The sequence below is a fragment of the Camelus dromedarius genome, chromosome 4 (genome assembly GCF_036321535.1).
Source record: "Camelus dromedarius isolate mCamDro1 chromosome 4, mCamDro1.pat, whole genome shotgun sequence".
In the NCBI taxonomy this organism is placed as follows: Eukaryota; Metazoa; Chordata; class Mammalia; order Artiodactyla; family Camelidae; genus Camelus; species Camelus dromedarius.
This window is the reverse complement of record NC_087439.1, coordinates 62,127,382-62,142,498: the sequence shown is the minus strand read 5'-3', so window position 1 is coordinate 62,142,498 and position 15,117 is coordinate 62,127,382. Positions and strand designations below refer to the sequence as shown.

At 34.5% G+C, this 15,117-nt stretch overlaps 1 protein-coding gene across 1 annotated transcript in view; it reads left to right on the top strand.

Annotated features, from left to right (window-relative positions):
- The window catches only part of SPAG16 (sperm associated antigen 16), a 774,014-nt gene that overhangs the window by 135,867 nt on the left and 623,030 nt on the right, over positions 1 to 15,117 (top strand). Inside the window, exon 10 of the mRNA XM_031451824.2 lies at positions 6,275 to 6,402. Coding sequence (XP_031307684.1) covers positions 6,275 to 6,402 — 128 coding nt within the window. The remainder of the gene's footprint in view (positions 1 to 6,274; positions 6,403 to 15,117) is intronic.

The following is a 15,117-nucleotide window of genomic DNA, read 5'->3' as shown; positions in this document are numbered from 1 at the left end:
TTAACATTCCTGTTAGGGTCAGTTTAGTATTGATGCACTCTTCCAGTTTTTGCTTGTTTGAGAAGTTTTTTTTCTCTCCTTCAGTTCTGAATGATAATCTTGTTTGCTGGAGTATCATAGTTTGCAGGTTTTCCCTTTTCAGCACTTAAATATATCATGCCCTTCCCTTCTGGCCAGTGAATTTTCTTCAGAAAAGTCAGCTGATAGCCTTTTGGATGTTGCCTTGTATGTGACTTTGTTTTTCTCTTGCAGCCTTTAGAATTCTCTCTTCATATTTAACTTTTGTCCTTTTGATTATGATATGCCTTGCTGTGGGTCTTTTTAGGATATCTTTTTGGGGACTCTCTGTGCTTCCTGCATCTCTATATCTGTTTCCTTTGTCAGGTTCAGGAAGTTTTCATCCATAATTTCATCAAATATATATTTGACTCTTTTTTATCTTCTGCTTCTGGGACCCCTATAATGAGAACGTTGATATGCTTGATATTGTCACAGACATCCCTTAAACTGCTTTCATTTTTTAAATTTGTTTTTCTTTTTTCTATTTTGATTAGGTAATTTTTATTATTCTATCTTCCAGATCACTTCTGTGTTCCTCTCTATCACCTACTGTAATTTATCACTTTTATTTCTTTCTGGTGCATTTTTCATTTCAGTTATTGTATTTTTTCAGTTCTGTTTGGTTCTTTTTAATAGAGTTCTAATCCTCTGAACTCTTTACCTGGTAAATTCTGTATCTCTGTTTCATTAATTGTTTTTTCAGGGTTTGTTGCTGTTGTTGTTGTTGTTGTTGTTGTTGTTGTTGTTGTTGTTGTTGTTGCTGGGTCCCAGGGCTGGGGCACCCAATATGTGGTTCAAACTGCTCACTCCTGAGGAAAGGTCTCCAAGCCCATGTATCCCCACTCTTACTCTGTGACCCTTCCTAGGAGCTCAGGTCCCGATCTGATTGCTTCTGTACCATTCCTATTTGACTATGTGTGGATCTTTCTTATAGTATTGTTTGTATAAGAATCTTTCTGCCAGTCTCCAGCTTGTTTTCTGTGAGAATTGTTTCACATGGTGATGTATTTTTGATGTGTTCATGGGGGTTGGTGAGCTCCGCATCCTCCTATTCAGCCATCTCTTCCTGGTGACCACTTTTAAGATTCTTTCTCTGTCTCTCTCAGAAAACGTTTCACACATACATTAGCACTTACCCATATAGATCCTTTTTTATTTTATAAAAATGGAATAATTTTGTTTATATACTATTTTGTAAATTTCTTTTTAAAAATTAATAGTTATGTCATAAAGATAATTTCATATAAATTAGAATTATATTCAGAATATTTAACAACCATTACAGCATGAGCACTGATTAGTCAGAATGGATGCTGGATATAGGGGAGGAGAAAGTTCCTGGAGGCCGGGTGTGCCAGGCATTACCTTAATTAGGGAACCATAGTGAATAAGTCAGGAGCAAAGGATGTACCCAAAGAAGGTGCTGTGGTGGTGGGGGAGAGAGGAACATGGAGTATGTGCCCAGGGTATAAGCTGTTTTCTAAGTAGTATGAATATCTTTCAGTATTTTAACAACCGAGAAGGCCATACTGGTGCACTAGGGTTATATCAGCGCTGCATTACCTCATTCTATTTAAGGTAGTATATGAGAATAGTACATGTTTTTTAAATAAATTAAGGTATTGATGCACAATTAGATTGTTTTTAATATCTAATATTGTAAAGAATGCTGGGTATTAGAAAACAAAAGCAGGAACCACAAAAACAAACTAAAGTACCTTAAAAAAAAGAATACTTTCATATATAATTTGATGAAACTTTGTGAGAACATCTGTAAGGCAAATTCCTAGCTGTGGAATTGCCAAGTCAATTTTTATTCTCTAGCTATTTAAAATTTGCTCTTTGGAAAAGTCAAATCAGTTTATACTCACCCCAAAAGAAAATATTTTTTCCAATCTTGGCCAATAGTTTGCATTTTTATATTATCAAAACTTATATCTTTATTCAATTTTATAGTTGAATGATTAAAGAAATAATTTGGTCTTGTTTAGTCATCATTTTGTAACAGATGAAAAATTGTTAGATTTGGGGTCATTTAGACCAGACTTTCTGCTTGTATTTGAACTAATTACTATAAGTTGGTTTTCTCAACTGTAAAATGGAGAAATTATGAATGTCAAAGCAATTTTGCCTAGTTTGTTATTCCAGATTAATTTTAGATTGATTTTCCAAGGTTTCTGAAAATTCACACCAAAGTTTTTATTTGAATTGAATTAAATATTTAAGTGAAACTTCTTAAGAAGTTCATCAGTAGATGTTCTGAGTCCATGGAGTATCCATATTAAATCAGACCTTGCTTTAAGTCTCCGAATAGAGTGTAATATCTTTCTTCAGGTTTAGTACATTTCTTACTAGTGTTTCATTAGGTACTTTATATCATATTGTTGCTAGATTTAATAGAATATTTTTCTTTTATATATTGTGTTCACTCATTGTATATATGAAGGTTACTAATTTTTATAATTTATAATTTGTAGTACATTTGTAGTAATATGACCTCTTAATAGTTCCTTTTCCCATGTGGCTTCATACACATTGTCTTTCTATCTCTATTATCTATCAATGTAATCACAATATATGTAATTAATGATAATTTTATCTGTTTCATTCCATTAGTTTTATTGCTTATTCCTTCACCATAGTATCTTTTGCATGTTTCTACTCTAGCTTTTCTTTTTCATTTATGTTGTTCCTTAATAAGACTGTGAGTGCTTGTAATGGAAAGGAACGTATTTTACTTATATTTGTGGTATGGTAACTAACCTAATGCTTGATACAGAGTAAACACTTAAATATTGAGTGAGTAATTTTGAGCTTCAGTTCATGCGTAATTCCCATGCATGTTAGCTCAATGGAAAGCAATGAACAAGATGGAGAATCAGACACAAGTCAAATGGCATAGATACAGAGCCTGGGTACCCAAGAGACTCATGTGGAAGGAGGCCAAATAGATAATTGGCTTCCCAATCAGGATAGATACAGAGGATGCCTAACTGATATGTCACTGAAATGGAGAGAAAGTTACCCATCTGGTCTTGCATCCTGTGAATATAAGCAACAAGTTTGTATTTAATCCCAACTGGCAGGCCAGTGAAGCAAGAACTCCTTTGATTATTGATCCTGGGACAAGTAGAGATAACCAGTAGTTAACTAGATATGGAACTGGGATTCTGACAGCTGGGATCATACTGAAGTCTGCTTTAATCAATATCTGAGGAGAATTTAAACCTGCAATTTGGTTAAGATAGAATATTTTATAATAAGTAGAGTATGAAATAACTCATAATGAATTTACTCACTTTTTACTCATCAGATGAAATTAACATGTGCCACTAATTGCAGCAATAATAAAAATAAACACAGAAATATATCTAATGTTTGTTAAGGATTAACTAATGTGGTCAGTGCTTTACAGAAATTCTCTCATTTAATCCTCACAGCAGCCTATGAATCTGGTATGATTTTGGTTATATTTTACAGATGGAAAATACAGCTTAGAAAGTTTTTAAAGTAGCTTGGCTAAATCTATATACTAGTATGTGGTGGAGCTGAACTGCAAGGAAAAGTCAAGATTTTCAGTCCCGACTTATTTCACAGTGATTTCTTTAAAATAAATTCCAATGTCAGACCCTCACTTTCAGGGATTATTAATTGGTCTGGAGCGGGACCTGGTGATATTGGTATTTTTTAAAAAGCTGCCTGGTGATTTCAATGTGTACTCACCAGAGTTGAGAACCACTGAACTATCAAAGCATGTTACTGAGGGTTTAGCTTTTGCCCTCCAGTGTACTTTGTCAATACAAAGAAATGATAATGGTTATGTAGCTTGAAACAATAGTTTTGAGATTTATTTTGCTTCCTGTATCCTTTACACCTCCTCCTTATTTATATATCCCACATTTACCTCACTGATCCTGCCTGCCAGTTTACTGGCTATCGTCTTGTGGAATGTTTCAGTGTACAGGCTGGGTTATAAGGGTCTTAGCTTTTGCCTCTGTAAGTGCATCTGTGTTTTGATAGGATTGCTGTTACTAGGCCTTTAATTTTCTTTTAAATAATTGTCCAGTTATTATTATATTTTCCCAAATTCTTCTCAGCTGTACCAAAAATTCTATAGTTGATTAGGTTTTATGCAATCTAGTTGATTAGGTTTATTAAAGGCCTCATTGTATTAGATGATCAGTTTAACAGTGCTTATACAAATTGCTGTAGATAGTAAGTTTATGGTTCTAGATATATCCATGTAGTCAAAAAATTATATTAAGAGCAGATTCTGCTCCACCTTGCTTTATTTTTCAAATAGTAATTTACCCTCCCTCCATTTTCAATCCAAGCAGTATTATTAAAATGAAGTGTCATCACAACAATAGGAAAATGGACAAAAGGTATAAAATACACAGTTAAGAAAAAATGAAGTACAAAAAGAAATACAAAAATAGTTTAATCTAAGCAATTAATTGAAGAAACAGGAAATACAGCCTTATATATGAATTAGCAACAGTATTTTTCAGACTTTTTACCTTATAATTTATGTATTTATTATTTTTATTGTTCATAGTGTCCTCATGCTAGAATGCAGGATATGCAAGGGAGGCAATGTTGTCTGTTCTGGTCAGTGATATATTGAAAGAGCTGGAAGTAATGCCTGTCCTGAAATAAACACTCAATAATAGGTAATAGTCAAAGAAATAATTAAATGTGTGTATGTGTGTGTGTGCATCATCACAAAGATGTGGTAAATTGTACACGGTACTGTCTAACTGGAAGCGATATGAATTCATACAATTCTGAAGAGTAGTCTGTGAAAAGGTATCATGTCTTTTGTTAAATATTTTATTTGGATTATCATTTATTTACACTTCTAGAACTACTTAATGATGTCATCAGTAAAGTGCAGATTTGTAGACAGAAAACTCTATTCACAGCATTGATAATCTTAAGGGAAACAGAAATAGCTGATGTTAAGTAAAATATGGCATCTTCATTCTTTCAAAACAGACTAAATAATGTAAAAATGCAGTGATATAATGTTAAGTGAAAAATGGAGGGTTGATAATAGAACATGGTTCCAATTTTTTAAAAATTGAGGGAGAGAGACAGACAAATTGTTAAACCAAGTGATAATAGTTTATATCTAGGTGGTAAGAGTAATTGTTTTCTTTGTAGTGTTATAAAATACATAAAATTTCTATATGAATGTATAATACTTTGTTAATCTGAAAAATATTTCATTCACAAAAATTGGCTTTATCATTTTCTACCTGAGTATATATTAAAGAATCTATTGTAATGTAACCTCCACAAGGGCAAGTCTTCTTATCTGCTCTGTTCATTGGTGCATTCCCCATGCCTAGAATAATGTTTAAGGTAAAATAGCACTTATAAATATTTTTTAATAAATGAATGAGTGTACAAATGAATGGTATGTCTTCCTCTGTTAAAGGCAATTTTAAAGTGTTAAGGGTAAGTGGATCGATGACTCCCTTTTCTTTGTCAAGTAGAACAATTAATCCATCCATCATTAATTACGTCCTATCCATAGAGTGTCTTCTTTCCACTGGGGAGAGACCACTTTCTCATGGACTGAAAATGATCTTTGATCTCTAGTTAGAGTTTGCCATGTGGGGAGGGAAGTGACCAATGCATGACAGATGTGGATTCTAATGTATGTGAGATTTAAAGCGATTATGACAGAAATCTTTTACCTTCAGTAAGTGCCTTTAAAATAGCCCTGTGTCCTCAGATTTAAAGAATAAAACCATAATTAACAATTAGCAAATGTTGTAATTTTGTTATTATAATTAACATGTTTTTAGTTCACTGTTTATAGAGGACAAAAGAAGTATAAAAATAATCCCAGATTTTGCTGATGTTACTGTTGAGGATGGAAACTTATTGAAAAATGATAATAGACCAATAATATAAGACAACACTGTTTTATGCTTCATTGTAATTCAGTAAGGGAATGTATATGAGTAATTTTTACCATGTAGCATGCAGCTTAGACCTATGCAAGTAGATGTATACCTTATTTAAAATTTTACCTTTTTGCATATTTTCTCAAAGCTAAAATTAGGAATGAAGGGCTTAAGGTAAATTCTGATGGATTATAAAAGTAATGTTTATTTTATAATTTAATATTAAATAAGACTGTATCAGTGTGTACAGTGAGTTGTCTATTTTACACAGAGCTCTTGCTTTATTTTTTCTCTAGGATTCAGAATTTCCCACAGATATGCAACCAAATCCAAATCTGTCTTTGTGTAAAGAAAATATTTGTCCAGCAAAATTTGACTACAAGCTGAATAACATATTGAGACTTCACGAACTTCCCGTGAGCTGGTAGGATTTTTGATATTTTATTAATGCTTTTGAGATTTTATTGTCATGCCTAAATTATGATGCTCTTATAGCCATTCATGGTCGAAGTGGTTTGCCCTCAGCCTTTTTCCAAACTGCTACTCATAATACTGGAAGCATCTGCTTATAGCTGCTGCAAGAATCTTAAAACTAATTGGTTTAGGCGCTTGGTGGCAGTACAGACTAAGTGCGCTACTGGGCATATTTAATGTAGAGGTCGCAGTTCTGGCTTAAAATAAAGCACATACCGTTTTTAGACAGTTTTGTAGGATTTATTTTAAAAATAAGATCTCAGTAACCATGCATTTCATTTGTTTATTTTACTTATAATTTTACCAGTGTATTTTTTTCTCATTAACAAATTGTTATGTTTTGTTGTGAGGACCATAGTTTTGTGAACCATAACCACATCAGTTTAAAGAAAAAACTTATTATTTGGTATTTATTAAAATGCATTATTTTATGAATTGCCTATTTACATTCATAGGAAATTTATTTTAAATCTTGTAAAATTTATACTACTATTATTCATAGTTTTTAAGAAAAGTATTTCTGTGGGGAATCTGTAACTATACATTCTATCATACAGTTCTATGGTTCATTAAATTTTAGTTAGGTGATTAGCTTTTATTAGTCAGATAATTGTGGATATATCATTTTGATCATTGTTTAGGTAAGTAATATTATTTTCTTGCAATTGTTAATATAACCCATATATATCATTGGTCTTCAAGAAATCTGATATCTGTACAAAAGGTAAGGCAAACATTATGTAACTGCTTCTGTTATACGTAATGAGGACAAATATCTCAGAATAGGATGTTAATCAACTCTAATAACTTAACATACATTTATCTGTGGTGGGTTTTGTTTTTTCATTTGCAAAGTTTCCCTTGCTGTTGATGACTGTGTGTGTAATTTACCTTCTAAACCCTGTTTGATTATTTTTGTGTAGCAAGAATATTGTCTATGGCACCTTACCTAAGAGCACAGCAGATGAGATCTTATCCGCCATGACCAAACCAGTAGGTTAATGAATTGAAAAGGTCTGTTATAAAAGGAAACATAATAATGATACATTCATACCTTAAGTATTCTATTTCAGCTTAAAATAGTTCATTTGCATTCACATGCCAGTCTTTGATGTAAGGCCATGGCTTTTTCTTTGACTAAGTGACTGTTGATTGGAATTCTACATCGTATTTCTGGTATAAGCTATACCAATAATGTATCACTAACAGTTACAATTTTATGATTTCCTTAATCTGAAACAAGAATGTCAGACACTCAGATGATGATCTCCTCACCTTTCTGTAGCATTAATTTAATTTGCATTGACAGCAGTTCTCCATATCACACTCATATTTCATCACCTTGATTAATTTTTAATTGCATTTTAATAGGAAACACAACTGGTTTATGAGGTTTAGTAACAGACTCCTTTGACTCTTTGTAATCATGAACTTGCTGGTGGGAGTAGCCTTGCTGGTCTACTGGTGTGTGGCCTGGGAGCTCTGAGCAGTCGAGGTGCTGCGAGTGTTTTACAGAGAGAGTGGGAAATATTGATCAATGCAATGATTAAGTGGAGGATAAGAGGAAAGCATTTATTAAATGAAAATGTGGGGAAGAGAAAGAGGGAAACATTTAACTCTTAGTCAAAGACAAAATCTGGACTTCTGCTTAATTTATTTGCAACCTTTGGAAAAACACCTGCCCTGGTAACTGCTACTGCAACCCAGGGAATAATTTCTCTGTCGTAATTTTTGCTACTTAGCCCATTAAAAGATAAAATTCTAGCATTATGAGTTAGGCAGTAAAAAAATGAATCAGTAGTAGGAAAAATAATCACTATTCTTTTAGTGATACCCCAAAGGAAGATTAAGCTGTGACTTTAGGACAACTCATTTACCTGGGCCTTTTGTTTCATTTTACTTTATTTTTTGCTTGTCTTCTTCATTTCCAGTTTACCTCAGTTTTTGCTTCCTTATACCCCCATTTCTTCTTGGTCACATGTTTGTTTCTCTCCCATTTATTTTATTCTACTGCTTTCTCTGTACTCTTATTCTATACCAACAGTCCTTAACTGGCCATAATATAAAATTCAATTGTAAATTTCTAGTGTTTCTCAGATAATTTCATATTCTCTGTTCTTAATTTTGAAACCGAATCACCCACTTATCCCACCCCACATGAACACACAGGACTTTATAGGCCTTTAATAATATGTTTATTGACTCATGTTTCTTTAAAGAATTAAAAAAGGATTTTTTTATTTTATTAGTAACTATGAATTTATTTAGTTTTTCAATTATTGTCAGTGGGATAAAATTCCTTTTCTATGGTGTATAGGTTCCTTAACTTTATCAAAATAACAATAATAGTAATGATAATGATAATGAAAGAATATCAGTAATAACAATAAACTGTTTACTAAGCATCTGTAAATGCCAGGATTCAGCTACTTCCCCCCCCTCATTTTTCTCCCCTCTCAATCTCTCTCTTTCCCTCCCCCTTCCTCCCTTCTCCCTTTCTTTCTCATACACACACACACACACACACACACACACACACACACACACACTCCCCCCTCTCTCATATACACACACACAAATGAGGCTCAGAGACCTTCAGAACCAGAGAGAAAGAATTTGCATCAGGTCTGGTTAACTTAAAAGTAAACCATAAAACAGTGGCTAAGCCGCACATTATTTTAAAGACAATAACGGATGAAGTCATTTTTATTTTTACACTTAAGCATATAAGTTCTCCAGTAACATACAATTATATGACCTTTGAGTTTGGCTAAGATCTATTTTTCCCCTAACAAGCATGGCCTGGGATAATTGTTTTAAACTTGAATATTAAAATAATTAATTAGATTGTGTTTAATTGCAAAATTTGTTCATTATATGTTCTTTCCCTGGAAAAAACAGATTTGTTAAAATGTACTTTTACTATGTTTTTGTAACGGGGTCATAATAAAATAAATGCATATTAAATTCCAGATAATTTTAAAATTCTTAATGTCTCACTAATTTGCATTTTTATGGAGTGCAATTTCATAGGCTGAAGAACCAGAAGGATTTTAAATCAGATAAGTTAAGAGAATTTTTAAGTTCTGATTTAGATAGATATCTTCCTCCTACTTTTGCAGGCTGGTCCCCATCAGCCTAGAAAATATCCTCAGTAACTCCCATTAGTTAAAAAGAAGATTTTTTTTCTTGACCAGACAACTCTCTACCAAATCTATCCTGTTTCCCCAGAACCTGCTGTGCTCACTTTCACTGAAAAAAAGAAAAAAGGTTGGCAGAAGTACTGACTGAACCAACAGCCTCCACTTGGTCTTCCCATTCTCCCCACTGGTGGTGGAGTTCCCTTCCTTTCCTCTGCTCTAGAACTAGTCTTGTCAGTCATTTGCTGCTTCCATGCCCACCACCAGTGGTCACTTATGTCTTCTCATTTTCTTCACCTCTCAGCTGCAGTCAGTACAGTGCACCACCTTGCTTTTCCTCTCCTGACTCCCATTATTTGTATGGTTCTGGTCTTCCTGCTGACTCCCAGGCTGTCTGCTCAACGTCTCCTTGGCAGGCTGCTTCTCTTCTGCCATATTTCTGGTTGACAGATGGTCCCCGGTTCAGCCTCACAGTTTCATCTCTTCACTATCTACACTTTCTTAAGTGGCCTCTTCCTTTTTCATTTTTCAAATCCTCTCCGGAGATTGATAATCCCCGTGGGGATATCACTACCACTGCCGTCTCCTTTGAGCTTGAATATCTATCAGGCTCCTCCAAATTATCATGTTCAGGAAGAACTCCTGTTTTCCCTCAGAAACCTGGCTCTTCTAATATTCCCCATTTTTGAAAAAGCAAAATGTGAACTTATGTGAATTTACTAAGCTAAAAGCCTAGGAGTCATTTTGATTACTCATTCTCTCACCTCACAATTCCCATCATTAAATCTCAGAGTAAGTCTGATAGGCTTTTCCCCCAGAATGTACTTACAGTTTTCCACTTCTCTCTATATTACTATGGCCATCTCTCATACTGTTGCAAAAGCCTACTAATTCACCTCACGTTACCCCACAATAATTCACTCACTTCACAATAGCCAAACAGATCTTTTAAAAATGTAAATCAGATGATGATTCCCTGCTTTAAGTAGGATAATGTCTTCCCCTTGTTTTCAAATAAGATCCAAGCTTCTTACTGCAACCTACCGGGCTGTGCAGGTTGAGACTGTTGCCTGCCTCCTGTTGTACTGACCACAGGCTCTCCCACCATCCCTTGCCCAGTACCACCAGCTACCCTGTCCTCTTACTGTTCTGCAAACCTGCCACACTTATTCCTGCCCCTAGATCTTTACACTAGCTCCTTCCTCTACTTGTGCTGTTATTTCTCCAATTTGTGCATGTTTGGCTCACTCTTATCTCTAAAATCTCAGCTCAAATGTCACCTCCTTGGAGAGGCAGTTCCTGAAATAGGTAACTAATTTTTCACTCCTCACTCCTCGAGTTACTTGAAATCCTATCATTCTACTTTATTTCCATCATGGTTTTCAGTAGATATGCAGCATAAATTTTAAAGTATTTTATAAAAATAAAAAAGAACATGAAATCTTAGTGTTTTCCTAGTTTATGGGTGGTGGAGACAGGCTAGATGCCCAGTTTCCTCCTCCCTGGGCCCTTTGGAAGATTTTCTCTCCCAGGTTTCTGAAGTGAGTTAAACCGTGTTACTAATTCTGACCAAAGCGAGCGTATACCATGTCTAGGCTGAACCCCTAAGACTTCTGCCTACATTCTCTCTGCTCTTTCCATCTTCATCCTCATAGCTGGAATCAGAGGACTTTGAAAGTGATGAGCCACATGCTTAGAAGGAGCTTGGATCCCTGGGTCATATGTTGCTTGGAGAGTTCCCCAACCTTCATTAAGTTTTGCCTGAGGTACTACTTTAGTTTCCCTGACTAATAATGCACTATATTTTTGTGAAAATAGATTAGTTAGATGAACAAAATTCTTTTTTAAAAAGACTGAAGGTACTTTCACATTGGCTCCTTTATTCTACAAAAATTTATTAAGCATTTATCAGGCACTATTCTGGACAATTAACTAAATACAAAGAAATCTGTTCCCAGGGAGCTTATATTTGTTGCAGAGAAGAAGTAATAAACGAATAATGAACCCATATATGCTACAGTATGCTTGATGCCCATAAGTGCTGTAGGGAAACCTAAAGCAGACAGAAAGAATTAGAGTACAGAGTGGCTTGAGGTTTAAACACAAGTGTCCAGGACTGTTCTGAAGGTGACATGTAATGAAAACCTGAAGGGTGAGGAGGTGAGACAAGCAAGGAATAAGGAAGAAAATTAGAGTTGGGGGAACAGCAAATGCAAAATCCCTTGAGGTGGGAGCACATCAGAATGTTCCAACAAAGAGGCCCGCATAAACAGAGTCAGTGAGCTTGCAGAAGAGGAGGAGGTACTTGCGGGCCAAAGGGAGTGTGACTTAGGGCCTTACAGATCGTAGTAAAGAGGACTGTGAATTTCATTCTGAGAAGGCTGGAAAGCTATTGGAACATTTTGAGAAGAATTATGCAGTTTGGCTTTATGTAACAATAAGATACTCTTACTACTGTGAGGAAATTAGTCTGGCATGAGGGTTAAGGGTAGAAGCTGGCAGACTAGTTAGGAACTATTTCAGTCATTCAAGAGAGTTAGGCAGATTTTCTGCCCTAGGATGTTAGTGTTATGGAGCCTAAGTGGTAAGATTCTTTTTTTTAATTTGAACTATAGTCAGTTACAATGTGCCAGTTTCTGGTATATAACATAATTTTTATTTTTTGATGACAGAGTAAACAAGATTTTTGGAGAGGCTAGTTGTAGGGTGAGAGAGGATTTAAGGAAAACTCCAAAGTTTTTGGTCAGAGCAAATGGAGGTTGGGCGTGTTAAAGTTCACAATGCCTATTCAACTTTTAGGTGTACTTAGATGTGAGTGTGATCCCTTAGGCTGTGCTATGAACACAATTCACAACTATGTGTGCTGTGTGGCAAGTGATTAGGTTCATGTCAGTACGATTCCATGCCCTTCCATAGAAGCAGCACCAGAAATAAAGAAAAAGTGACCAAGTAGCTTCTGATGCTAAAAAATGGGCATTATAGAAATGTATTTTTTTAACATGAGTCAATATAAAGTTTAATTTGTCTTCTTGTTTTAGCTATAAATTATATATGTTTATAAGAAACTACTACTATATTTTAAAGTGTGAGTTTCCAAGTTAAATAATGAATCATTTTTATAAGTACAAATTTGGTATTTTAAATGTATATTTACAATAAGCTTAAGTTATACTGTAATTTTTATGTTTTTCTCCCCAAACAAATGAGCAAAGTGTATATTCAAACTTTGAATTATCAAAGAAAAAGAACTTATGGTTTCTTGAAGCTTCAAGAAAATTCTCCTTAGAAGAGTAATAATTATATGTAGATAAAAATATTTGTAATCATTACTTATAAGTAGTGTACTGAATAATTTAAAATATCTTCTATAATGTAAAGATATATTCTGCTGGTTTTTTAGTTTACTATCAAAGTTTTAAGGTATTCAGTTAGCTTGCATTAAATGGTGATGAAATTTATGCCAGAATCTTTTACATGAATTCATTGTAAATTCACGTACGTGAATTTACAATAAATATAAACATACACTTTTATGACCCATTTATCTTTTTGGAGTGTGTTCCATGAATAAATACATCATCTAGATTAGGAGATTAGATTTTCAATTTATTTCAGATTGTGTTCAGTGTCCTTGCATGTATCTGTCTTCTGCTTCAAACCAAGTTTATTTAGGCACTTTAGATTTGTTTAGCAGCTGTCATCTTCCAGAACGTGTTTTGATTTGTTTTGGGGTTGACTTACAGCTAAAATTACAGAAAGGCCTTTTCATTGGTCACGGATGATGCACAAAGCATGTTCAACTCCAGGGTTTTGTAGACTCAGAGGGAGATCAACAGTTGCCCTTCTGGGGCTGTAATAGTTTTTCACTCGTTTAATTATCTAGAGCCATAATAATAACCACAGTGACCTACAAGAAGGCATTGTTGGACATATTATAATTACATATAGCAATTATGTGTAACACCAACAATGCATAAAAATCCCACTTAATAACTAAGGTCGGTAAAAATGAAACTATGGTAGTCTCCCTTAGGACATAGTTTCACTTTTTGGAAAAACAGAAGTCATTAAGTTTTTGCATAAAACTTTTTCTGGTGTGTATTATTATAATAAAGCAAGTCAGAGTTCCATGGAATGACAATGCAATAATAATTTTCCAGTAAATGTGGAAACTATCTCTCACTCTACTTTCTTGCTTAGCTGCTTACTAGTATTTCCTATTAACTACTGTATAATAGAAAGGGAGATGGAAGTTAAAAGCAAAGGTTAATCTTTGTAATACAGTCAGGGAAGATGGTTTAGGACGAGCATCAACAAACATTTTTCTTTTTAACAATATAGTGTTTCAAACTATATCACATTCACACATATACTAATAATTCTGTTTAAATAATTAGAGATGGCAAGATTTGATGAATTACAAGTAATCAGTGGCTCTATCAGTTTCTGTCATTACTTGGTGGAGCACCTCACCTAACCTTGCCAAGACCTTGTCTTCGATCCATGATCAAGTCGATGTATGTGGAATGGGATCTAATAATTTGCTTCTTTCGCTGTTCACAATTATATGGTGAATGAGTTATAAACATTAGTGCTTGTACCAGTAGGTTTAAACCAATTTTGGCAATTTTTTATGTGGCCATGACTAGGATGTTGATGCCATGCTCATTTTATATTATTATTTTTTTCATATCAAGAGTTTTATAATCTAAGAGTAAGTAATAAAGTTTTTTGTTAGATTTATGCATCCAACATATGTAACAATATTTGTGTTCTGAAGTCGACTTGAATTTAAAACTACTGACATTTTCCCAGGCCAGTCGCTGTTAATGCGGAGTACCTCGTGAAACAGGACGTTTCAACTTGCATGTCTTGTAAGCACCTCAGACTTAGCAGTTTTCAAAGCCAGTTCCCTCTTTCTACCATCCTCTTCCCCTCCACCCTCACTTTCTTCTTTCTCCCATTTTGGTTTGTGTCATTATCATCTACGTAGTCACCTAAGATGATCTGTGAATCTTAAGTCATCCTAACCACCTACTGTCACATTCAGTCAGTCACTTAAGGCTGTGTATCCTCTCTCCAAAATGTGTTGTGCAGCTATTCATTTCTGACAGTCCATCACCTGTCACTTAGGCTCCCCCAACAGCTTCCTACTGGTCTCTCTGCCTCCAGTTGTTCTTCCGACTTAAATTTATCCTCTTTACTGCCATTATAATTATCTTTCTAAAATGATCTGATATCTTGTGTCTGCTTTAAAATTTATATTTGAAGCCCTCCAGACACATGTGGTTCTTTCCAATCTAGCTCCAACCTATTTTCCTAGCCCTTCTTGTACTCCTTGCATCTGTACAACTATGCTGCAGACTCAGTGAAGTCTTTTCACGTATTCATGTCTTGGATCATGTTCCTTTGACTGGAATGCATTTCACTCTTTTTTCTATTAGCAAATATCAAGCAACCTAAAGAAACCCCCAGCTACAAATCAGAGCTTTCTGTTCTCTAGATACTAGATGTGTAATATAATA